Source organism: Fistularia commersonii, chromosome 5, assembly GCF_037954325.1.
Source record: "Fistularia commersonii isolate RoL2024-O1a breed Wild chromosome 5, RoL_Fcom_v1.0, whole genome shotgun sequence".
In the NCBI taxonomy this organism is placed as follows: Eukaryota; Metazoa; Chordata; class Actinopteri; order Syngnathiformes; family Fistulariidae; genus Fistularia; species Fistularia commersonii.
Window position 1 is genome coordinate 16,035,339 of NC_141288.1, and position 27,042 is coordinate 16,062,380.

Genomic DNA, 27,042 nt, shown 5'->3' on the forward strand with positions numbered 1-27,042 from the left:
TTTGCTGTCTTTTTCTAAAGAGTCAGTGAGGCGTCTATGTGCCTACACGTTCAATAGCCAGATCAGCTTGTAGTTAGTTTTTAGAAATTCTTATTTTCAAAAGGACATCATGGAATAATAATCATGACACATTGTTGCCAACTATTTGGATATCGCCTTTTGACAAATAATCCACCAGACCTTTTTTGTACTTTGTCCTATTTAATGGAACACAAGAAAGCTTTCCTACTCAATAAATATCCTTCAAAATTGAGCGGTTTGAAAACACTCTCACTTTGCAAGCATAATAGGTTCAGGTGCTCCTCCTCAGACACAAACTTGGATAACAGTGTAATGATTAGTAAATGGTTAATCAATATTTATATAATTGTGAAAAAAATGAAACACACGCCAGGCTAAAAAAGGAGAGTAACATTTATTCATAACTGTATCTTTTATTTTTCACTTTGCTACAAAAAACAGTCGCAGAAATATTTTGTATGACCTGATTAAAAAATAAAAAACAAAGAAAAAAAAAAAACATAAAATCAAAAAAGAAATAAAAACTACTACAGTTAAATATAAAATGAAATATACCAAAAACTACCCGATGCTACCCAGAAAAAAAAAACAACAGAATAGGCAATAGTATAAAAAGAAATGTCTTGAAGTCTACAGCTAAAAAAAAAAAGTTAGATGTTACTAAAAAAGAAGGCAAGTATCCACCACAAGATGTGCCACTTTTTACCACAATCAATTTGCACGTCGTTCCTAGAATATAAAGTAATGTAAATACTTTACAATAAGTTAATGCAGGCACGTCTCCCTACGACTACAGGAAAACCAATAACAGTAAAATGTATCACATAAAAATACAGGTTTACTTTTTTTTTTCTTTTTTGGCAACAATGTCACATCACACAGGAAAATCAATCGGCAAAACCTTCTGGGTAGCAACATTTTTGGTTTCTTGAGAACAATATACGTTCTTTGTCCACAACGTCCGACTTTATGAGCTTCAGAGACTTACATATTGTATTACCATGTATTCAAATCATATAAATATATATATTGGAACAAAAATAGACTAAAACTATTTTTTAATAGAAAAAAGATGAATACCAAATGGAAGCTTATGATTATAAACTTCAATAACTTAAAAAAAAAGGGAAAAAAAAGAGAACTTTCATACTTTTCAGGAAATGTGATGTTTTAGCCCTAATTTCCTTATCACTAAGGCTTTTGCATTTTTTTCCTCCTTGCTCAGACAGCACTTACACCTTCGTGCCATGAATGCATCAAGTATAAATACTAAGAAAACTCCTGTACAGTACCCATCTATGTCCAACTACAAAATAAGTTAGTGTCAGGCAACTGTACATATTTACAGTTTAAATACAAAGCAAGTAAATAGAAATGATTTAAGAATGCAAATGTGACCTTTTCATAAACTTTGGCTGCAGCTGATTCACCTGAACACGCAACACAAAAGCCTATATGTGGGCAGGAAGTGTATGTATTGGTCCACTCTGGCCATCTAACCTACCTGCCAAAATAAAAGAGGATTGAACAAAGAAGAAAAAACGGCAAACGCCGCAGCCAAAATCTACCAGCAGGGTGTGAAGTTCTCATTTTACCACAAATACTTGACACAACAGACATATCTGATAAGGTTACCGCAATTTAGGAACGTACTGTCTTGTACAGTGAAGGAAAATAAATGACACTAATGCGGGTCTGAGTGGAAGCAGAGGTGACTGGGGTAGCAGTCTCTAAGCACAATCTGGAGGTGGAGACGTTAGACACATTCAGTTCAGCAGCAGCCGTACCCCATCGGCACACATAGGGTGTGTGAATGGGTAGGAATGGATGAGCGGAGGCGCCGCCTATCATGGCGGGTGCCCAGTAAACATTAGAGTCTCCTGTAGAGACAGAGGGAGTGAAAGAGGAGGGTATTTGGTGCAGGAGAGGTACAAGTGAAGAGTATGGGAGGAGGGAGGCAGCCGGTGTTATCAGTCAACATCACTGAGGTCGCTGACTTGCTCATCTTGCACAATGCTCAGGTGGTTCATGGCACGGCTGAAAGCGATCTGGACCGCCTTGCGGATGCTGGATGTGCGCCCTTCCATCATTTTGATCTTGTCTATGGTCTTGTCCATCCCCAGAGGGACCATCTTGGACCTAGGAAGCCACTGCCTGTGAGGGGGAAATAAATACATTTTTTTTGAGGCATTTTAAAATGAAAGGGTAGTCTATCATAAATCCCTTGATATACAATATATATATTTTTATATATATATATATATTTTTTTTTTTTCAAATATTCAAAAAAAATTGAACACCACTTGGATAGTGCTGTGACCCACAGCCCCTATGCATGCTGTTTAATTCTGATTTAGAGGGGAGAGCCTCCCTTTGCTGATATTAACCTAAAGAAATGTATGTTAGATACATATAACGGAACAATACAATTTTAGGAGATGCGTGACTTTGCTTTAAACCTTAATATCTTTCTCTCAGCCATTTACTTGTGAAATCATGTAGGGCGATTGTGCACATGTGTGTTTATACGCAAAACAAACATGACACTATTAGCCGTCTGTAGATAGCTCTCATGTGGAAATATAATGATGAATTTTCCCCGCAAATTGCCAAGACTCTGGAGACTCACTTGCAATTGTAGAAAGGAGTTAAAACACTGAAAGCAGCTGTTTCCCTACCACTGGGGCAAGCAAAAATCTTTTGAATATTTGAAATAAAGACGGATAATATAATTAAGTAACTGTACAGTGCAAAATGAAAGACTGATTTTTTTAAATTCTGCTTTGAGAAATTTCTTGAAATCACTGTCAAGGCTGGGGGCTTCATGGGAAGAAATGTGTTGTTTCTCTTCCGTTATTTGTGGCTTGTTGACTATTATGATATCAAACACTAAGTACACACACTAATTTTGAAAATGCTATTTATTTAAGTGTAAATGGTAATTAGGAGAGTGCATGTTGGGAGGAACTAAGGTGAGTGGGAGGTACATTCAATGTGATGAAAAATGTAAGAACAAAACAAAACCTGCAATGAATCAAAATAGTTAAAAATGATGAGGACTGGTGGAAGATTGATTGAATTAAAATACGCTGTCTGTGAAATAATATCATGAAAACCAACAAATGTGCCGATGCGTTCATCTTTCATGTATTTTAGAATTCAAAAATAATGTAATGAATCTTTGACCTGATTCATATGCATTTCACAGGTCTGAGTCCACTCCAAGTCAGTTGTCAATGGCACATAAAATGCATGTAGTTTGTTCCGGGTCTGGTGAAGGCCATCTTGACGGTAACAGGACTTTCAACACTTCCCTGATGACGGGAGTTATTGGGAAAAACCTAACTGCCGCTTGAGGAGAAAGCGGTGTTGTGTCTTTAACAATTTATGCAGCCGTGAGAGAGTAATGACCGACTGATGGACAGGTTGACAGGTTTACCCTTGTAGAAACGCGTGTCGGCTTAAATCATTCTAGCACTCACCAGCTGCGCTTGTTGTCGAAGAAGAGCACGAGGTAGAGTTTCTCTTCGGCTTTGTACTGCATCTGCTCTCCGATGCGCAGCACGTCCATCGGGGGCATGGGGATGGACACCCCGTTGTGCTGGCAGCCCACACGCGGCATGTGGGGGTCGATGATCTACACACGACGGGAGAGGAGGCAGTCACACATACACACTCGCAAAATGGAAAACATGCATTAAGGCATTGAATCATTCAAGCTTACATTAGGCGAAAATGAGCACCGCCAGACTATTACATGCACACTGTCAGCTTGTGGCAGAAAGATGCTTTTCTTCATTTGTCCTTTCATGCTAAGGTCAAATAGCCGGTTAACAGTTAGAGACTGCCATCTAGAGGGTAATGGGTTAAAAATGGCAAAGAAGCCATACATTTTCCTGATCGAAAGTTGGGTTGGGCCAGATATGCATATCACCCAACCATCTTTATACATCAAGTGATTGATTATCCAAATGTCAATGTAAAATAATATGATGTTTCTTTATATTTTAACCAGAAATGACCGCAATATCTTCATGACATTTTAAAATAATAAACGACCCTAAATAAGAAAGAAATTACAAAAACATCGGGGGGGGAAATGTCAAAAATTAAGACGCAGCCAAAACCCAGTCATTGTGAATTGCTGTACTGATACATAGTTCTGTTTGCATGGTTTGCATTTCTGCATAGTTTAGGTTTGTTTTGTATATTTGAAATGCTGGCTTTTTAATCTACCATAATTTCCGGGCTATAAGACGCTACTTTTTTCACACGCTTTGAACATTGCAGCTTAAACAATGCTGCGGCTAATTTATGGATTTTTTTGGCCTAATGAGCTTCATGCCGCAGAAAACATTTAGCCTTGTCACAGCGGACCAATGAAATTACGGTGAATTTCTGAGGCTGTTCAAATCCGACACTGAAGGAGACGACTTTCATGGTTTTAGTGCGAAGGAGGAAGACGAAGATAGCAATCAGCTAGAGTAGGACAAAGTAGAGATAGATAATGGATGGATGGATGGACTTTTTCTTGTGTTATTTATTATTAATCTTTTTTAATAAGCCGTGTTACAGGCACTGTTTAGAAAAAAAAGCATTTCCAGAACGTATTTGTGGATGTTACCGGTATGTATTTAATTAAAAGTAAAAAAAAAAAATGTTTCTGTGTAAATATCTCATGTTACAACACAGACACCTGCAGCTTATAGACAAGTGCGGCCTAAATATGTATATGTATATTTATGTATTAATTTTTAGCCGGTATGGCTTATATTAAAGGGCGCTCAATAGTCCGGAAATTACATTGGCCTTACTGTTTACTATTACGTATGCATTATATACTTAGATTATACTGTCCGGCATCCGCTCTGGACAGCAAAGGAAGAATTTCATGGTACAGGGAAACATGGTCACGCACTGTATGCATGACAATAAACACTTTTGATGCTCTTTTTTTTTTTCTTGAGGATAAAACTTCTGCTCAACTCATCATATTAAGTGTGTCTTATTTATGTGCATGCACCACCAAACAGAAAAAAAGATCGCAAGAAAACTTTTCAGTAAGACATTACAGTTACTGCTTCATGGTTTCTCTCCCACAAACACTCACCAAGGCGGGGTAGGAAGGGTATCCACTACATTTGGCCCAAACTAGCTTTAGGGGTTCCAATGCAACAGTTGCAGCACTAGCAGGCATCCAGATATTGCTGTTGCCAACCTCTACGGAAGCAGGGACAACACCAAACAAGATACGGGGGGAGGGTTTAACTCATACGCAACATATTTGCAAAGCAGTTCTGCAGGCATAGGAGCACAGAGTGAATCAGGGTGGGAAATTAACTTTTCCTTTTAAGAAGTGCTGTGAAAGACAGATATTACAATTTACCAGCCACCTTCCCCACTCAGTCAGCCAAGTATGAGTTATGATTAAGGGAGAATCTCCAGATGCTGACTGGTCACGTGCTGCAAGGACCGGGAGAGGTGCTAAGACTCGTCAGTCGCTGCCAAAAGTCAGATGAACACGGCGTGTATCTGCCGGGTCTTTCCAACCCTGCATTTTATCTGTGCGTGAGTATCAGGTGTCAGCGTGTTCAGTCCAATTAAACCATGAGAACTGGTAAATATTCAGGTTAGAAAGAAAAAAATGCCTTCACATCACCGGTCACAGTGCAAGAGTATTTGCTTTTGATTTTGAGATACAATGGACCAGCAGACACCTGGACACAATACACAACAGACAACTGTGTGATACAATACTATTACTAAACAAGTCCTTTTATTAGCCATTTTATTATCCACAGTCAGTCAGTTGACACAATGGTTATTAGCACGTATATTTTCTGGAAACTGGATGGAAGGTGAGCGGGCCTGACACATAACCCATTTGCGATTTCTATCTTTTTTCTTTATTTCATTATGTGTTCAACATGCCAATGACTGCATCAATAAATAAAAAGAGTGTTTTGGAATTTTTGTATTCTGTATCGGATGACTTGACAGAAGCAAACACCGACTATGTGGGTGGTCTATCATACTGTGAGTCACATACAAGAGAGGATTATCTCTCTTCTCCACTCCAAGTGAAATAAAATGAAAATGGCGTACTTTACATGATTTGTATTTGGTGCTTTGCTTTGCCCTACTGTGTGTATCAAAATGATTACCCCATACCCAACCCAGCGGACAGGGTTTGAATTGAAATATATGAACTTACCAGCAGCGATTCGTGCAGCTTTTGCAAAGTTCCCGTTTTCGATACAAGCAATTAATTCGCTCTTATCATCCACAGTGTTTCTCCGGACCAAGGCAGGTTTCCCTTTCCCGCATTTGGGAAGACTGAGAATGGTGCTGGAAACAAAACCAAAAGCTTAGCAGACAAGATGTCTAGTGCCAGGGAGGCGTCATGGCAGAAGTGATAGCTTTGTCAGGGCCACGCCTTTAGAAGACAAGCTGACTGAATGAGGACAGGTTGTCAAACACAATAAATATGATCTGGAGAATTACCTGGGGCCTCCAGGCAGACTGCTACATGAGGAGATTGACGACTCGGAGGCACAGCGCCTTCGTGGCTCCACGGGTCGACTTCCTCTGCTGTGTTCCTCCACGTCCTTCTCCTCCATTTTGCTCCCAAAGCCACTGGACAGGCCTGGAAAAATCAAACAGTAGTGAGAAACATAAATTACACACTCGGTTGCAAAATATGTTTTTGGATTCCAGTGGTCTTTTAAATATATATATATATATATATATATATATATATATACCGTAATTTTCAGATGATAAGCCGCTACTTTTTTCACTTACACAACGATGCGCTAATATATGGACTTTGGGTAGGGGACGCTAACGAGCTCCACGCCGCTAAAACGTTTATCCTCGTCACATCGGACCGATGAAAATGACCTGGAAATTCTGAGTCCGTTGAACTCCGACACTGAAGAAGACAACTTTGATGGTTTTAGCGCGCAGGAGGAAGCCCGGGATAGCGATTGGCTAGCCGGTGCGGCTTATATTGAGGTGCGCTCAATAGTCCGGAAATTACGGTGTATATATATATTTTTTTTTTTTTTTTTAAAACAAGACTAATGAAATTTTATTCAATCACACTTACGTATAACACTAATCAAGTATCTTATCTTACTTGTGTGCTATTTTAGTATCATGATGGATGGTAATTACAGTGCTTGCCTTGCCAGTTTCAGTAGCTGGCAGCTGACCTAAATACTGCAACGCTTATTTAATAAGGTACTGTTGAAAGTCTTAAAAAACTCTACAACATTCAAAACTACACAGCACAATTGATCCAATATAGCATAAATATACATTGGAAAACAACAACTGAGGCCGTAGATTCATCTTAAAGAGGTTTTCTTTTTTTGTAACGTTCTCACCAGTGTTGAGTTTTTTAACCGGGGACCTGCCCTCCTCTTCGCGCTCCCTCTCTTCTTCCCCCTCATTCTCACTCTCTCCATCGCCGCCATGCTTCCTCTTCTTGCTGTGAAGTAGCGTTTCCAGCCGGGGCAAGACCACTGACAGGAAGGATTTTGAGTCCAGCTGTGCGGCACCTTCATCCTCCTCCCCCACCTCCTCCTCCGCCTCCCCCTCCTTTTTGTCTTTCCTGTCAACTTTATTGGCATCCTCCTCTCCGCCCCTCGGGGGCTTGTGCGGGCTGACGCCCTTTGATTTGCAGAAGAGCACTGCGGTCCGCCGATTTATGGTGCCCGTGGGCTCTGCAAGCGTAGAGGTAGCCACCACACTCATGTCCCCATCAAACAGGGAGTTTTGGAGGTTGTCGTGGGAGTGGCCATTGAGGCGTGGCGGGGAGGACAGCAGGTCAGGTATTTCCCTGTCAAACTTGCTGCCCTTGGCATGAGTCTTTTCATCACAGTCCGGCCCGGCGTCAATTGGTTTGAGCGTGGGAGGCTCAGGGTCTGTGTCTGAGTGGATGAGAGGAGGGATGGAATCTGAGGGTTCGAGTTTCGGTGGTAGAGATTTGTCTCCTGTGGTGTGTGGAGAGAAAGAAGAAAAGCACTGAGAGCGGCCCTGGAAACAAAGCCGTATCGGAATGGTATTTTTCAGGAAACAGTCAACATTCATCATTTAGACTATGAAAAATAAAACACAAAATATTGATATGTTGGGAAAGGGCTTGCCAGGATGAATAACACAAAACATAAAACAAAATATCATACTCAGAATCCTGTGTTTCAGATCCAAAGCATATTATGACATCTGTTTTGGTAAATCAGGTATACCATGTAAATAAATAATATCTATAGTAAACTGAAAGTTCATCTTGATTTGTGTTTTTATTTTTGGTTTCACTGAAATGACTGTGAATCGCTTCAGAATTCAGCAACGGGATTATGCCGTAACCGGCTACAAGATTTCAATACATTGCTCATTTTCTAATTTGTACACCGCGTGTTCTGAGAGCCCCTTCAACCACCTGTGTGCAGAGTAGCTCAAAAACTATCGGGTGAATTTACTGAGAAAAAAAATGTTTTGACCAGACAATCCGTATTTGCCCAGATTTTCTGATGTTTCTCTCTTCTCATTATCTTTGTGATTTTTCAATTATACAACTTAATTTGAATTCATCACCATTAGTTTTAATAGGAGCAGAACATTTTACATTTGTATTTGAGCAACATAAGCTGTATGTAAACCTCAGGACAGAATTAGTCCAAAAGCGCAACTAATAGAGAGTAATATCTATGCTTGGTCCTTTATCTATGATTTTCAGAAATGCAGACCCTGCAGATTTCTATGGCTTTTAGGTTTATCATGTAAGCAGAACAAGGAATTATTTGCATAACAGTGTGGCCCTCCTGTAAATATATATTTAAAAAAAACAAGGAAAATTGCTTTTTCTTTTCTGCCTCTGCCTCATTATAATGTGATCTACAACAGACTTAATGCGGTTAAACAAGCATGCAAGTAGAAGCCTGAGAAAAAAATATTCAAAAAACCTCTGCAGTGATATTATCAATGTGTCATGGCTCAGAGTAGAAATGTTTCTGCCTACGTTGTTTCGGTGGTAGTGGAAACTGCTCTTTTGCCCCCTCCAGGGATGAGGTTGAAGGAAAAATACACAAGAATACTTCTAGAATAAAGTAACCTGTTTTCACCACGGCTAAAATGCAACCGTCACTTCGGAGTATTTGAGAAATGCAAAAAGTGTTACGATCTATTTGTGTGATAAGGAATACCAAAAAAAACAAAACAAAAACACTTTTGTAAGCCTTGAATAATTCAAATGTTACTGAGGAAGCGTAAAAATATAGTACTGGTAGCACAGTGTGTTGTTATAAACTCATCTATATAAAGTTGTGTATTACTTCTATGTGAGCACCTATCTATAAATCACCGTATCGGTTTCCTTCGAAATACAGAGTACAGATACTTTCAGCCTTGTTACAAAAATGATGGGACTTTAACCATTGCTGCCTTGTCCGAAAAAAAAATCTACAAGACAACATGTAATATAAAGCAGTTTGACAGCTTCACAAGAACAAAAACTATGGAAAACAACAATGGGATGTTAACATACCCACAATGTACTTCATTACTGTCATTAAAAGCGAGAATATTCAATACCTAATAATTAAGATCTTATTTTTCTGACCTTATTCTGATTGCGATTATTAAGATAGACTGTTTAAGTGACAGCATCTTGTTCCGGGTACAGTCCTAATCAGCTTCATGCTGCAATACTGCAGCGCATTAAAAATGTAGTCACGGCCTGGTGTTTATATTAGTCATCAAGATAAGCAAAATCCAAGAACAAAAAGCTCAGGCTTCAACATTTTGCAGGATTTTTTGGAGGGGCGAGGGGGGTCTCCTCTGCATCTCCTCTGCAAACATGCAGAGGAGAGGAGACGTGTCTGTTAAGTTCATCCAGGTTTCTGGTAAAAATGTCACAAATCTCTGCCCTCTGCGTAAGGCAGCACATGACTATAAAATCAAAAGGCCTGCACAGTATACAGTATAAAGAAAATATACATACTAATACAGCAACAACAAAAAATCCATACATACCCTCATCCTCAGGGAAATGCCCGTTAGGCTTCGATTTCTCCTCTTTAAATCTACCAGACTGTGGACGGTGGAAAGCCAATGAAGACGATGCTAACGTAGAAGTCGCAGAGGAGGGAGAGCAGTGTTTGTGGTTGGAGGGAAGGACTCTCTTTAGGCTCATCTCATTGCGCACGTCATTGATGGTCTTCTTGAGCAGCTTGATGCGTTTGCTGCGAGATGGGCTGGATTTCATTGCGAAGGTCAGATCGAACTTCTCCAGCAGCTGCTGCAGCTGCTTTTCCAAGGACAAATGCTCCCGATTGGCTGGCACCAGGAGGCGATCCACTGAGGGGGAGAAAAATAAACAACCACATGTCCAGATTTTAAGTTAATTTTGTATCACACATTTCAGCCACCTGACAAGACACATGATGTGCCTTTGCGACAGCCCTTACCATCGTCCCATGAAAAAGTTGGAGGTGCTTTAATTTCGGGGGCTTCTGTGAGATGCATGCCGCTTTCCGAGTCAAAGCCGATCTTCTCGACATCGCGCCGCGCCTTTCTGAGCAACACCCCGCCCTGATCTCGAAGGCGGACGGCGGCTCGGTAGAAATACGTGTCTTTTGAGTTATATTTCATGCAATTGTCGATGATGAGGTTGAAGTCGGCCTCAAACTGCTCGAAACTGTTGTATTCCTGGGCGTCGATGCGCTGCCGCATGGTGGAGAAGTCCATTGGGTGTTTAATGTGATCAAGGTAGTCTGGAACCTGCGTAGCACAACAAGCAAAATGCATTATAAAACACATTTGTGCTTTCATTCAGCATTATTGACCAGATTTGTATATTTTAACACATCAGACTGTATTCTGTACATCAAGACTATACAATTCAAATTTACCAGAAATTTAGTAAAAAATTACATAAAATCGTCACAAAATTAATTAACATGGGATTTTTCATACCAACGCAGATATCAGTATTCCAGATAATCTCATTAACAGCCAAACAGCAAAGTAACTCTGGAATGCTTTGTAATAATAAATAATATTGTCAATACTGCTTACACTTGTTTTGCATCAATTCATGTGCAACAAATGCCACAGCATTAAACAAATGAATGTTCCCAATTTGTCCAAAGACTCTATGCAAATCTAAATCAAAAATTGCTTTGGGCATGTGGATAGCTAGGGGGAAATATGAAGAATCAACAACAAAAGAGAAGATGCTGCGCCCAACTTGGGGCTCGAACCTACAACCCCGAGACTAAGAGTCTCATGTTCTACTGGCTGAGCAAGCCGAGCCACGCTCAGCGACATTTTGTGCCCTGCAGAGACATCGGCACCTTGTGATGGACTGTTGTCTCATGTTACACATTCTGCTACCAGGAAGTTGTGTAACACAAGGAGAGGATACAGCGAAGGGTCTGTAATATGACCCAAAGTCACTATGATCGCAACTTCTGCTAAGGAATGACCAGCTTTCAAACGGGTGGAAAAGACTGAAAAACATGGTTCGTTTGCTTTGTACTTCAGTTATTTCTTCAAAGTCTATCTGGTGCAATAGCCGTTCAAACCTGATGCGGGACATATGTTGTTAAAAGTAACATGGTCGGTTGTCTCTTGACTGCCACATCTGCTTTGCAAAATGTGTAAATTATTTATATAAATATATATATTTACAAACAATAAATATGAAGCCAGCGCTGTGCCACCGCTGTGTGAAAAGTATAACTACAACTCGCATGACCTTCATATGACCTGTTGCAACACGATGGAACACAAACCAGCAACTCTAATCTGAAGGTTTATCAAACAGAAAATCAGATATGGCAGTTGCAATTTGTTCTTCAGCCTCACCAATCTAGCTCAGCTCAGCTGGAGTTATACAAAACAGCTTTTTGTACCCGCGACAACTCTCAGCGAGTGATTTATTCATTCATTCATTTCATATACCGCTCGTCCTGCACTCGGGGTCACAGGGGGAGGGCTGGAGCCAATCCCAGCTGTCATTGGGGGAGAGGCAGGGTTCACCCTGAACTGGTCGCCAGGCGATCACAGGGCCACATATAGAGACGTGCAAGCATTCGCTCATTCTTACTCACACGTCTGTACAATTTAGAGTTTCCAATAAACCTACTACATGATTTTAAGACTGTGCAAGGAAAACAGAGAAGCAGGAGGAGACCCACGCAGACACGAGAAGAACATGCAAATTCCGCACAGAGTCCTCCTGTCGGACGCAAGAAATTTAAACCACAGAAATGTAATACAGCGACAGGATATATTTTATGTTCGGTCAATTATATGAGCACATGTCCAAGCACCGCAGTGTGAAAATCTCTAAAGACTAAGTAAATTAATAAATTGGACACAGTGCAGCTCCCTGAAACTATCATTAAAATACTGTTGTGTGTGGGTTTGTGTGTGTGGGTGTATTCACATATCTCCAATTTGATAATATCACAGTAACGTCTTGCGGAATCCAAGTTACAACTGACAAACGTATTCAAACGTCTGCACAATCTTCTTGTAGACTGCCATACATCAACATACTTCTAAATTTCAGAAGCTATATTTCTGGTTTTCTAATACCAGAAACATATCCCTGTTCATTACATTGTGCAATTATTGGTTTGCTGAAGTTTATTTGAAAATCATGGGCTACTGAATTGACAATTTTCAGTTATCATCACCTTTAAAAATTTGAAGAAAACAAACAACAAAAAAAAATTTAAATATTAAAGGATGTTGCCCCAAAATTAGCAAGAACATATCAATGCAATGCAAGAAAACTCTTTAAACACTTTACACTTTAAAAAAAAATCAGCTTTTCAGCAAAAAATAACCCAGATATTAGTAAAACCTTGGTGCTGGGTTAAAACCCCTTCATATGGCATTAACATGCATTTGACTAAAAGCTGCTTAAACTACCCCTCATTATTGCTAACCTTACAAAACATCAAGCAGCCTAGCTCGGTGGAAAGAGCTGTCTTCCATTGTGAAAGTTCCTGGTTCGATTTCCGAACTCATCCTCGCCTTCCGAAGTGATGCTGAGCAAGACGCTGAACCCCTAACTGCTCCCTGGGCTCTGCTCAGGGGCTGCTCGCTGCTTCGAAGTCACCCACCATGGGTTAAATGGAGAGATCGGTTTCCCCGCAATGGATAAATAAAGTATTCGAAATACATAATGAAAAAAATCTGAACAATTTAATTCACTGTCATCATTCACTTTTGATACATAAGCTGATTACCTAATAGGACATCAGAATATCATGTGATTTTTTTTTTTTCCTATCCCAATCCCATCCAGAAGTGTGGGAATCCAGTGAAACTCACCTCGCTGACATCAACCGGCTGGGCAAAGATCCTGGCCTGGTCTTTTGTTTGGAGTTGGTCTAAGAGTGCTCGAAGTAAAATACTGAAGGGTGTCAATTGCATCTCTAAGAGGGTCTCCTGGAACTTTATCTGAAAAGAAGAACAGTCACTGTTCAGATTTGGTGCCTTTTTTTACAGCCTGACTCCTCTTGTACAGGGATTTCAAAGCCCCAGAAAAGGAAAAAAAAAATGTTCTTGCTGTTGTTTGATTTTCTTATAGTTCCACCACTTACTTCCTCCCTTTTAAGCTTCTCCCTCTTGCGAATCAGCTCCAGCAGTAGCCGCGCTCTCTCAAGGTCATGCCTGAGCCGATGCCACCCCTTTAGCTGGTCCTTCAGAGCCCTGCTTTCCTCCTCATTGTGCTTCTGCCAAGGACAGAATGGATAGAAAAAAAGATATTAGTGCTTTTGGCGAAGGAAAAAGACTGACAATATTCAACTTTTTTTTTTTTTTATAAACAGAAACCAAAAGTGACTTTTTGATGCAACAACTTCCAATTCAGTTAAAACACTTGATTCATTATTTAGCAGTGAACTGGATATTATTGAGTCTTAGTATTTATTCTTGTATTCTACTGAGAGTGGTATAACATTGTCACAAAGATACACAAAGAAAAATCACAAGGAAATGACATAAGCAGCTGTCACTGTTTTGAAATGATCAGAACTGACACCAAAACGTCAGCAAGAAATTATGCTTAAGTCAGCCTGAAATTACCTCGATAATTATTTGGCTCCTGAGTGCAGTGTTTCATAAGCGAGAAGAATGACGATTCATTTTATTGTGTATGTCACATGTTTGTTTCTATGCCAAAGTACCGGTATATAAAGGACTGTCTCAGAAAATTAGAATATTGTGATAGAGTTCTTTATCTTCTGTAATGCAATTACAAAAACAAAAATGTCATACATTCTGGATTCATTACAAATCAACTGAAATATTACAAGCCTTTTACTATTATAATATTGCTGATTATGGCTTACATCTTAAGAAAACTCAAAAATCCTATCTCAAAATATTAGAATATCATGAAAAAGTATTTTTTGTTTTTTTAATTGCAATACAGAAGAAAAAGAACTTTATCACAATATTCCAATTTTCTGAGACAGTCCTGGATTGTTGGATTGATTTGGGGAACGAAATATCTTGTGATTATTATTAATCCTTTCGGTCCCATGTTGTTCAACCCTGATAAAAATCCAGAGCTATTTAGAAGAATATGATTTAAAAAAAATCAACAATGTCACAAGCATGTGAAGATTATTTATCTTGTTTTACAAGCTACTGGTACAATGTTTGAAAGAAAAAAGAAGATTTGAGGTCTTCTGTGACTGACTGACTGAGGAACAAACCGGTTGCGCATTCTTCTGTGACTGAAGGCTTGTCTGGAGGCGCCTTATCAGGGGCAGTCCATTCCTTGACTGCCTTTTCAGAGTCCAGTAATTTAGGACCAGCTCCACAAAGGCTTTCTTCTTCTGGACTGACACCTGGTTCAAAATGGTTTGTAATCTAGGAGGAAGAAGTGAGAGAAGTGTAAGATGGGCCACATCCCCAAAAAGATACAACCTCCCCTCAACTTTTAATGCATTTTAATGGTGATGGAAACTTATTTGCCGGTGCAACGTGGCTTAAAAATGCCGCTACAGGTCAACGACCAGATGTAACCTTTACTCGTTGCAGTTTCAAAACAGGACACAAGATGATCAATGAAATTGTTAATTTCAGAAAAAGTTCTTTGACGTTGCCACCCTTGAATTACTAAATAAAATACATCTCTCATTCTCATTCCAATATTCTATCGTACCTGTGAGCAGGAAAAGTAGGCACAGTAGCATGGATTGCAGCTTCACTTTCAACTTCAGACTCGGGCTTCTTGTTTCTCCTCCTCTGCTGCTTTCCCCTTGAATGACCTTGACCAGCTTCCCTGCCCTTGTCCTCTTTCTTACAAAGTCCGTTTTTAGTTTTCAGAGCGTCATCATAGATGGTGAGTTTTCTTCTGACGCAGCCGTTTGGTGTGTGAGCACCACAGTAAGCTGTCTTTTTTACCGAGAAGGTGGCCTCTCCTGAATCCGTTATGTCCTTGATCGGCTCCATTTTCATGAACAAACCGGCCTTTTGGGCACAGCTGACGTGGAAGGCGGTGTAACAGTTAGCTTTGTGGCACTGAATGCATGCTCCCACGCCTTTCTGTTTGCAAAGGTAGCAGGTGAGCTTCCAACGAGCGGGTGGTATGTGACTAATGCCGTCAATAGGTTCAATGAAAGTGGTGTTGGAGAAGCCAACCTCTGGGACCCAGAGGGCGCACACAACATGTCCCCAGCGGTCATCGTCAGTCTTTTTTACAGCTCCACCCTTGCTGGGACAGAGGATACAGTCTGCAGGTTGGTTAGGTGCCTGGAGGCAGTGTCTACAGAGCCACTGGCCCTCAGGAATGTAGGGCACACCGTAGCATTCCTGGTGCACAGCCACGTTGCACATATCACAAAACAGAATAGCATTGCTGTTGTGACACTCACCATCCATACAGATACAGCAGACAGCATCCTCATCTATGGAAGCTTGCTTTTCACTGCCTTTGTCCAAGCTCTCCAGGTATAACTCTTTCTCAAAGCGGTCAATCAAGAACTCAAAAACATTGTAAGAGACCTGACTGACACCTTCACTTCGCCGTTTTTCATTGACCAAATCCAGCCAGGCATAATCTTCCTCATCCATGTCATACTCGGTTTCCTCATCAAGCTCTTCCTCGGTTTTCTCTTGGAATTTGTAAAAGCAAGATGGACGTTTCGGAACAGCCGGAAGATTATATTCCACAGTGCGAAATTTAGGTTCTGGAAGATTTGGACCTGCATTGTCACTGGCATGGTGTCCACTTCCCTCTCTATGACCAGTGATGCCCATTGCAGCATTTCTCTTCTCCTGATTGTTCTTTAGTCTGACTGACCTCAAGAGAACCTGCTGCTGTGGTTTTTCAGCATTCTCCTTATTGCTGGTGCACTCCATCATCTCCTGCACCATAGGGTCATCGTCTGAGATCACATCTAGCTTATCGTATATGCTGAGCCGATGGATACGGCCATCAATCTCAAATTCCACAATGCGCTGCGCCTGGGCATAAGTTAGGATCTGCTTGTTGGGAGAAGGCTTGATGGGAGACGGTGGCCTGATTGGCACCGTGACCCGGTGGTGCCGAGCTTTCTTCTTCATCTTGATGCTCCGTGTTGCTGTAAAGATGGGAAGTGGAGAGAAACAGTCACATTTTAATGTTACTGAAGTTAACAGTAAAAGAATAGATAAAATAGTTATATATAATAATATCAATTGGGATTCAGAAATTACACACAAGACTTTTGAGACAGACAAAGCCTTACTTCAAATGAGTAAGATTACTATTACCAGTTGGACAGGGGGCTAAACGCCATTTCCAGTTTTTAACAGTTCCTAATTTTCCAAGTCCACAGAATAATATGTATCAAAAAAAAATTATGTGTTTGATACTTACCAATGGAAAAAAAAATCATGACTATACAATGGCAATGTAATGTCATGGAGGCATGTCAGAAATGCAACACATTTAATTCTACATATGAAGATTTCTGCTTTCCACTCATGCAAACTTTGTAACAGCGAATGCATTTCAATTTATGAGTGCCAGAGCAAGGTCATTTAATTTGTCAGCTTAAAAAAACAACATGAAACGGGTCTAAAAGTTCTCTCTTGGGGGCTTTGTCCCAGCAAAACACACAGGGGCCAAATATGAAAGAAGAAAGGGTGGACAAAACAGTTGACATCTAATGAAAGCAAGCTGACAGACATTCTCTATAACAGCAGCCTGGATGGGACAAAACTCTGACCGGCCTGAGATGCATCTGTGCTGCTTCCACGATCTCACTACCTCACCCACTCACATGACATGCCCTTACTCTGCTATCTTTCTTATCCTTGTTGGTCCCAGCCTGCATGCATCCTGCCTATTTTTGTTCATTTATTTGTTTCTTATCATTGCTATTGTCACTCTATTTTAATTGTTGTTTAGTTCTAGTTGTGCATTTTCACCCTTAGTGTTCCTTTATGTTGTCCATTATTATCCCTGAAGTTGTTGCTGTTGTTGTTGTTGTCTATTTATTTGCGAAAGTCATGCTATCTTCTGTCTACCTATTTATATTTATATTCATATTTATTTTACTTATTTATTCTTAAACATTTTAACTGTTATGCTGCTGTGACAAAGGAATTTCCCCTATGGGAATCAATAAAGTTTATCTTATATTATCATATACCAAGCAGTTAGTAAGGGGTTCAAAAACTCCACTGGTGGCCCACATAATTCAGCATTCAAACACTTAATGTTCATTTTTCAGAATATGTTTTTTTTTTTTTTTTTGTGAAATCCTTATACTAATGGAATGCTGTACAAATAAATTGAGATAGCATGAGAATAGGCTGGACAACAAAAATTTACACTTGCTTCCATTATCCCAAACAAAGACATTGATAAATAGATCAATAACTAATCGGCTCAGTAAATCAAAGTCAATAATAATGTCCCCTAGCAATAGCATATTATCAATCCAATCCCCTACAGCGCAGCTGAGTTCCAATATAAATGACTTCATTTAAAAATATGAAAACAGATTATACTTAAAGGTGTAAAAGTATAATTAATGTGAAATAGGAAGAGGAAAAAAAATCCCTACAGCAAAATCAAAAGATTTCATACTTATCTGTTGTACCCTGAAAATCAACGTAATTTTTCCCGAGTTAAAAAACTGTTAGTTTTAATGCGTTGTAAAGAGTTGCAAGGATGAGTAGAACTGATGGAAGGGCGACTTAAAACTCATGAAAGCCTTTAGAACATTAGCTCTGCAGGATTTTCGCCGTGCTGCACTTTAGCCAGTAATGTTGGGTCAATGAACAGAGGGATTTAAATGCGGTGGGAGGTGGCCACACACGGCGCTTTCAATACGAGTGTGCACGGTTTAAGCGCTCGTCCTTTTGGTGCAGAGACGGTAATTACCTTTGACAATACAAGTCGCTGTCAAAGTGGCCAAGTTGTTAACAATAACATTACCTAGCTAGCTGGGCGGTTGGCTGGCTAACGAGCGAGAAGGACTAGCCACCCCCGAAACGGGAGAAATGGCGTCAAACAAAACAAGAGCTAATTCCAGCGACCATAACTTCGCTTCCTAAATGTGTACCGTTAAATGCTTATTTCATTGCGAGAGCAGCTAACGCGTCTTCGCGGTGTGATTACGGCTCCAGAGAAATTCTAATAAAAGTCCAAAACATACCTGTGATTCGTGAACAGTTTTGGTAGTTGAAGAAGACGGCAGTTAGCCAGCAGCCTTACAAAGCAATGGCGATACGGCCTGCTAAGTGGCTCTGTTTCCGTGCACAGTGTTCTCATCCAGCGGGCGACACTGGGGTCTTTTCACTTACTTAGAAACTAAGAAAAAAAAGTAGCCTGCTTAGCGCTCGTTAGGTTTCCATGATAGATTATACGGAAAAAATAGCTTTTAGGCCCATTCATAGAGTGGAGCCTCTCGCTAGCCACAATCGACCAGGAACGAATAGCAACAGCAGCAACACAGACGGCTCATCCCCCAACACAACAATGCGTTTCAGCAGACAACTCCCACCCGCACGCACCGCTCTACGTGTGACGCTGGAGGTCATGTTGGTGGTGAGTCGTAGTTTCACACAAAAGCCCATCTGTCACATAATCATTGCGTTGCCCATTGTCGATCGTTACAAGCCGCACACAGGACAAAGCTCCGAACAAAGCGCGAATGAGGGCAGTAGCACAGCACTAGCTGTTTGGACTCTGTGGCGTTGGGAATCATAACTACATGACACAGCGGATGTGAGGTTGGCCATCTATCTATCGCTGGTTATTTGATTCAGCATTTTCTCTCTTGACCGAGGCCAGGGGACAGCTAAGACAGCAGACTGACAACACCCCGGGCTAATATCTGTAAATTAAAACCGTAGCCCCTTTTCTGTGACTCCATCTGTCTGAAACGCACTCCTCGAAAGGAATCCCCATGGATTCAGAGCCCCACGCAAGTGTTACACATGGTTTTGTCTTGTGAGATCATAATAATCTACTTGAATGCAACACGCGTTTAGTTAGGTTATATTTAGCTGGTAAAACTGTCCGATAGCCGTTTATTTAAGATTTGCGAATAAACTGGACTAAGTTACATATATGTAGTGTGTTGTGGTGGCTCAATGTAAACAAATAAGAATAAACACGATCTATTTATACATTGTAATAGTTATAACGGTGACGTAAAAGTATGAGTTATTGCTAAAGCATGGCGATGTTTAGTTTTTTTCTTAACGTATCACCTCCTTCGCCATAGTGAGGACCTCGAGCCTGATGACATCATTAAAACGTGTTCCTTCCGTCCGACGCTGTGTGGAGCTGCTTCGGCCGAACGTGAACTGCGAGCAAACCAGGAGACAAAAGCAACAAAGTGAACCCCCCTCCGGATCAATCAAATGTGTCATATTTAACTGTTTAGCAGCCGAAACACAGTGATCAGGTCCAGATACTTCACAGTAAGTACGCTAAGCTCCCGTTAAAGTGCGGGGAACTTTTAATGTGGCCATGGCGTCGTGGTGAGAACTGGTCTGAGCTGGGTTGGGTTCTGCTCGGTTCTGCCTCGCCAGGTTAGCTACTATGTCCTGTGTGTGGCCTAGCTGGCAGCTAACCAGCTAGCCGTCGCGGTATGGTCTGAAAATGGTTAAATGCCTTTCACCTTTAATTAATCGCCGCGGGGATAACCATGCGAACCACATCAAGTGAGATATGCGCTTCAACGCCAAGTCACGGCTCTGTAATTCCTGAGTGTTTGTTTTTATACGTCCATTAGCTTTACGGCTAACCCAGTTAGCAACACGATAGCCACCGTGCTGTTTACTGATGATGTAGCGTAATGTTAGCTTGTATTTGTCACATTTAAATGTTAAACTTTTATTTGTTGGTGTTTTGAATGTATTTCGAAACCAGTTTAGGTTTTATTTTCGGATCACAAGAAAGCCCGTTCGTCAAAGGATCGTTTTAAGTGTGCGTATTTAAAGATAGCTAGTAAGCAGTGGCTATTTTTGCTGTCCTTTTCGTCTTCCGGACTCGCACTTCAGCCAAACCCGGAAAAGCTGTCGCTTAAAGTTTTCTTTCACGACCTCTTGATCGGTCTTGATAGTATAACAATTAAAATTTACACACTTTAAATGTGCGTACTTTATTTTAATGATACACTGATGAAAATATATATGTTTTTGGATCTATAGTAAAATGTTTCAGTACTTAATTGTGTATCTGTTTTACTTGTTGCCTCTCATAGTTCTGGATTTTGAAAACATCAGATTTCTAAGAGAATACACCAGTCAGCCATAACATAATGACCACTTCCCTGATGTGGTATCTGTCCTTTTTTTTTGCTAACAAACAGTTGTGGGCTGTTGAGGCAGGGACTCTATCAGAACTCTTTAAGGTGTACAGTAATATCTAACACCATGACATTAGCAGCTGATCTCTTAAGTCCTGGAAAGAGGGAGATGGGGGCTCTGCATGGATCAGACTTGTTTGTCCAGTGCATTCCTAAATGCTATAGGATTCAAGAAAGAAGAAAAAAATGACGCTAGCAAACATGTCCACCATAGAGGGCGCCATGTTACATAATCATATATTGGACTGAGATCAGGGGAATTTAAAGGCCAGCAACGTGAACTTTTCATTATGTTCCTCAAACAACATCAGATCCATTTTATTATAATTTTGCAAGGTCATGACCACTGAAGACCAGGATAGGAGCTGCAGTTTCTGATACATTGATCTAGTCATCAACCCACTATATTTTGGTCATGAAAAGTCCATGACAGCCTTATGCTTGACCATTTTTAAAGTTCAACACATCGAATTGAGAAACAAAAATGTTCTACTCCATCCACTAGGCTGACAGTGGTCAAAATGTTACGGCTGATCGGTGTATGGTAGAGGACAAGGTGTAAAGTGAATTCATAGTCCATAACTCTAATCATTTGATGTAAATATTTATCTTTGGTGTTTCTACAATCAAGGCATACTAAGATTAAACAGTTCTATTTCCATTGGTGTCTCCTTTTGAGGCTCACCTTGTACTACAATGGAACAATTACATCTTATTTTGACAGTTTTAACAGTTTTGATACATATTTATGGGTGATCTTCAAAGTTGTTGCATGTTTATGTTTAACTGTAGCATTATGTGAAGAGGGTTTGTTTCAGCATCAGTGTAAAATAAATACTTTTAATAATACTACATGAATACAATTTTACTCAGGGCACGGTTGTTGTAGACCATTTGGTGTTGCGACGTGGATGCAATAAATGGGCATATAGCATGATCACTAATTTGAGACTGGCCCTGCCATTTATATGTCATATCAAGTATTAAACATAAATATTTTATTATAAGGCATGATTATTTATGTCTATCCACATTTGTCCTATCAAAGCTTGCCTTGCAATGAAAGTAGAGTTCCTGTCACTGATAAATGTGTTGATTTATTTTCCATATATCATTGTTAAGTTGGGCAAAATTTGCATTATAGACCTCGACAATTGAGATAATTGGTAATAAGAGTAATATATCATGGATATGCTAAAGCTCTGTTGCAGTTTTCCTCTATCAGTTGTCGCTTTGGAAGCGTGTTATGGCTCTCGAATGCACTTTGATCTATTTTGCTCTCTCCCTCTCTAGGTAGGGGCAGAGAGGTGGAACCTGTTCAATCATAAATGGAGAGGGACAAGCAGGCTTCCTGTGTCCCAGACAGCCACACGAACATAACAACACCCGCTTGAGAGCTGCAGTATCAATGACTAGACCTGAAAAAACTGATTACATTTGACAACTCAGACAAGAATATTCAGCAGAAACAATTGGGCAGCTGCAATGGATGGGGAGGAAGAACTCTCTCACATGAGTGAGGATATGGTCAGTGAAAGTAGTGGCGCTTTAAAAAGGAAAAGGGAGGCAAAGGGGGCCTGCCTGAAGATTGAGGGCCAGGATGGTTATGTTTTCAAATCCTACAGCATTAACCCACATGAGACTGCTGTTGCTAAAACGCCTTCTTGTTCCTCAATAACACTGGACAAAAACCCACCCCTTTCTATCCATTTATCTTCTCAGGGTGATAAACAGTTGGAGACTGACATAGAAAAAGTGAATGACCCAGCTTCTCCATCTCTTTCAAGCAAATGGCTTAACACAGATAATGACGAAAATACCGAGAGCGAAAATTATGAAAATGGAGCAAGTCATATGAAAGAGGAGATTGGAGATACAAATGGTATTGATGAAGATATCCAGGATGATGAAAGCCTTGCATTTGGTGGCTCAATTGGCCCTTTTGCAACTAAAGATGGAGATGAATATAGTAATTTACTTAGTGGATACACAAGTACCCTTTATGACGTTGCCATGGATGCTGTCACCCAGAGCCTTTTGTCATCTATGAGAGGTCACAATAACCCAAGGAAAAAATCTCCAGCTTGGAATCATTTCTGCATATCACCTCGAGACAGTACCAAAGCAATCTGTTTATACTGCATGAAGGAGTTCAGTCGGGGTAAGAATGAGAAAGACCTCAGTACAAGTTGTCTAATGAGGCACGTACGAAGGGCTCACCCAACTGTGCTTTTCCAAGACGGAGCAGATGCGTCCACGAATAATTTGACGAGCGTTCTTGCCTCATCTTTGATACCCTCATCCCCAAACTCACCAAAAAACGGAGACCTCTCAAATAGCATCATGACTTCTGCCTCAAAGAACACTTCGCCGTCCACCTCCTCAGCTGAAAGTTCAGACGTGTCATCCAAAGAAGTGTTACCCAAAGTTGAACCAAAAGAAGAACCATGTATCAACACTGACACTGTTTGCAGCTCACTCTTATCCTCACATTCCTCTGAAAACAACCTTGAAGATATGTCCGATGGAGGGCCTGAGCGTTTTCCTGGCACCCCAAAAACCTCTAGTTCTCGGCGGAGATCAGCTGTATGGAAACACTTCTACCTTTCACCTGCTGACAATTCCAAAGCGGTCTGCATCCATTGCATGAATGAATTTAGCCGGGGTAAAAATGGGAAAGATCTCGGGACTAGCTGTCTTATTCGGCATATGTGGAGGGCCCACAAAGAAGTTGTCATCGAAGAAAATGGGCAGGGCAATCACATTCCTCCACCCTACTCTAATCCACCATCGATGTTGTCCCGCACGCAAATACAGGACCCGCTGGAAGTAAAAAAAGAATCACCTCTTCTTCCATCCTCGCCTGAAACTATATCGGATGAGTTGCAGCAAAATATTGATGAGAGTTTGGATGTAAAAGAGGATTCCAATGACCTGATGCAACTCTCAGGACAGGACTCCTGTCTCAATCTGTCCTTCAGAGCTCAGGGGGATGACATACCCTTAACATCTTCGCCATGTGATCTCCCTGATGGTCCCAGCTCCTTTCAGGATCACTCGGTTTTCCTACAAAACAAGAAGATCATGAAACGGGTGAAGTCTGAAGTTTGGCATCATTTCATCGTGTCGCCAGTCGATCAGTTAAAAGCACTGTGCCGTTACTGTCCATGTGTCATCAGCCGGGGGAAACGCGGCGACTTCGGTACCAGCTGTTTAATGCGGCACCTCATGAGGCGCCACCCAGATGTCCTCAAAAACCAAAAAGGTCTAGATGACAAGGAAGCTTCCCCTCAGCCCTATACTAACCTCATATCAAACGATGCAGTTTCAACCAAAGAAACTGAAAGCCCTACCATTGACAAAAAGCCACCGACCCTGCCAGTTTTCAGTAAGAAGACATCAAAACTGTGGAACCATTTTTCCATTTCACCTGCTGACCCCACAAAGGTGGTTTGTTTGCACTGTAGCCGCACAATTAGCAGAGGCAAAAAGACTACAAACCTCGGCACCAGCTGCCTATTCAGGCACATGCAGAGGTTTCATGGACATGTTCTTGAAAGTAACAATACTATCTCAGGTGACGTGCCGTCTGCTGAAATTCATGTCAAACAAGAGCTCATGGATACTTCTGTTTATGAAACAGAACAGAATCATGAGCAGTTTGACGAACACCACCCGGTTGCCAAAAAAATCACCAAACTTATTGCAGAAATGCTCGCACTGGATCTTCAGCCATCAGCTATGGTGGAGAATGCTGGACTGACTAGACTACTAGAGTACCTCCAGCCTCAGTATTCTCTACCATCTTCTTCTTATTTTACCAGCACTGCCATACCGGATATGTACGAAAAGGTGAAAGATGTGGTGCTGATGCATCTCAAAGAGGCTGAAGGGGGTGTTGTCCACTTCACGACGAGTATCTGGGTCAGTAGCCAGACAAGGGAATACCTGACCCTCACTGCACACTGGGCGACGTATGAGTCAAGTGTCAGACCTCAGGGTCAGGACTTTCACTGCTCTGCTCTCTTAAGTGTCTCACAAATAGACTGTGATCAGGATATGCATGACATCCCAAAACAGCTCGAGTATCTGTGGGACACTTGGATCACCTCGTCAGGACTGAAAAGGGGGTTCACTGTAACTGATAACAGCACCATCAGAAACACGTTGGAGGACAATGGCCATGTCGCCATGCAGTGTTTTGGACACACTATAGACCTCATTGTTAGTGAAGCCATAAAGAGCCAGAGAATGGTTCAGAACCTACTGAGCATTGGACGAAAGATCTGTGAACGCGTGCACCGTTCTGCAAAGGCCAAGGAGAAGCTTGTCGAACTCCAGAGGGTCCACCAACTGCCGGAGAACCAGCTAATTCAGGATGTTCCCTCCAAATGGAGAACATCCTTCTTCATGCTGGAGCGGCTGGTGGAGCAGAAGAAAGCAATCGACGAGATGTCGATTGAGTGCAATTTCAGGGAAATGATTAGCTGTGATCAGTGGGAGGTGATGCTATCCGTTTGCAACGCACTAAAACCTTTCGATGTCGCCTGCAGGGAGATGAGCAACCGCACTGCCACTCTGGGACAAGTGATACCACTTATTCACATCCTCAATAGAAAGATTGACTTGCTGTTCGATGAAACTGTGGGCATAGACAACATGCTCAAGTCTCTTAAAGAAGCCATGGTAAGCAGAATGTCTGCAACTTTGCAAGACTCACGATACACCTGGGCCACAATGCTGGACCCGCGATACAAGACGTCCTTGTTCACAGAGGAAGAAGCCGAGCGATTTAAGCAAGACCTGATTGAAGAGCTGGAGTTGTCCTCTTCAACTTCAGATACACCCAATTCTCCTCTGCTCAACGGCTTCAACGAAGACCCAGAGTCATCGAACACCTCTCACTCAAACAAGGACAACCTCTGGTCTTTGATGGCTGATATAAGACATAACGTAAAACACGAGGAGAAACCAAAGTCCCTAGAGCTTGCAGTGCAGGAGTACCTTGAGGAAGACATACTCGATCAAAGCTGTGACCCGCTCGACTATTGGAACCTCAAAAAGTTCTTGTGGCCAGATCTTGCCAAAGTAGCAGCTCGTTATGTGGGCTGTCCTCCCAGCATAATCCCAGCAGAGACACTCTTCAGCACAGCTAGTGTGAACTGTGCTCTAAACCATCCCAGGCCTTTGCTGGAGAATATGGAGGGTCTGCTTTTCCTCAAGGTCAACCTCCCCTTGATTTATTTTCAATATTGATTCAAAATGAAGCATTAACTTAAACCCTTTATCAAGGACCAAGAGAAATAGCTGTGAAACTGGGATTTTTTTTTTTTTTTTCCTGTTGTGTAATGTAAAATATAAATGTATACACTGATTGATTCTCAATGCAAAGGCCAGGTTTGGACGATTTGTTGTGTTGTGTACTACTGTTAAACACTTTGGAGATGTATGTGATAAAGTCTCAGTCTGAAGTGTATCAGGGAGGGAGGGTTTTCCTAGCTGTAGGGGTTGGTGACGTGTTTGCTTTTTTTTTTTTTTTTTTTTTTCGTTTTGTTTTCTGTCTTCTCTCTCCTTGTGCCTTATCCAAAACTTTTTCAGGTCAAAATGCTGTAAATATTTTGTTAAATTTGCGCAGATAATGTCAGGATGCTTTTGAATATTATTAAAAATAGATGCAGGTGATTTTTTTTTTTTTTTTTGTTGGATGAAAACATGGCCCAAAAATAAATGCTGTGACTGAAAGATGTTTTTAAGTTAATGTTATTTAATTTTCATTGTGAAATTGTGGCTCATGGTACTGTCATTTAGAAATAGAAATTTTTTACTTGCTGAAATGTTTTTAATAAGATCCTGTAAGATATTGCTGTATTTTCAGAATAAGCCGTTTGTTTGGAATATACAATTTGTCTCTTAAGCACAATTTAAGTTTATGTTCAGGGGATTAAATTATGGGTCTATTTAGTAAAGCAATGTACTGTACATTTTTATATTAAATTACTTACCAAACATAATTTGATAAATGTTTTAGAATTGAGACTGGAACCATGCAAATTTTGTGGTCATTTGTAAATAAAGGTTTTCCTTATGTAAAAGGTTATTGGCTGTTTAATGGTTTTCAAAGGGAGATATATCATCAGACATTTAACATCAACGCAGTACTCTCATCTTGTTT

General features: G+C 40.8%; 2 protein-coding genes across 5 annotated transcripts; one reads left to right on the forward strand and one right to left on the reverse strand.

The window, feature by feature from the left end:
• Positions 1–396: 396 nt before the first annotated feature.
• On the reverse strand, positions 397–19,902 carry brd1a (bromodomain containing 1a). Of its 4 annotated transcripts, none has more exons than XM_086147004.1 (13): positions 19,768–19,902; positions 15,221–16,640; positions 14,757–14,925; positions 13,650–13,781; positions 13,378–13,506; positions 10,497–10,809; positions 10,063–10,386; positions 7,413–8,021; positions 6,526–6,667; positions 6,236–6,369; positions 5,132–5,241; positions 3,504–3,658; positions 397–2,175 (listed from the first exon to the last, which is right to left on the reverse strand). In XM_086147004.1, exons 2-13 carry the CDS (start codon positions 16,621–16,623, stop codon positions 1,992–1,994), a joined length of 3,804 nt encoding a protein of 1,267 aa, XP_086003130.1. In that variant the 5' UTR covers positions 16,624–16,640; positions 19,768–19,902; the 3' UTR covers positions 397–1,991. The 4 variants fall into 4 exon arrangements, with proteins under 4 accessions (XP_086003130.1, XP_086003131.1, XP_086003129.1 ...); XM_086147005.1 differs by lacking the exon at positions 19,768–19,902 and adding an exon at positions 18,708–19,019 and having other exon boundaries at positions 14,769–14,925; XM_086147003.1 differs by lacking the exon at positions 19,768–19,902 and adding an exon at positions 18,708–19,015.
• On the forward strand, positions 19,843–26,962 carry zbed4 (zinc finger, BED-type containing 4). The gene is made up of 2 exons (XM_086147007.1): positions 19,843–19,980; positions 22,164–26,962. The coding sequence occupies exon 2, from the start codon at positions 22,356–22,358 to the stop codon at positions 26,124–26,126; it is 3,771 nt and encodes a 1,256-aa protein (XP_086003133.1). The 5' UTR covers positions 19,843–19,980; positions 22,164–22,355; the 3' UTR covers positions 26,127–26,962.
• Positions 26,963–27,042: the final 80 nt, after the last annotated feature.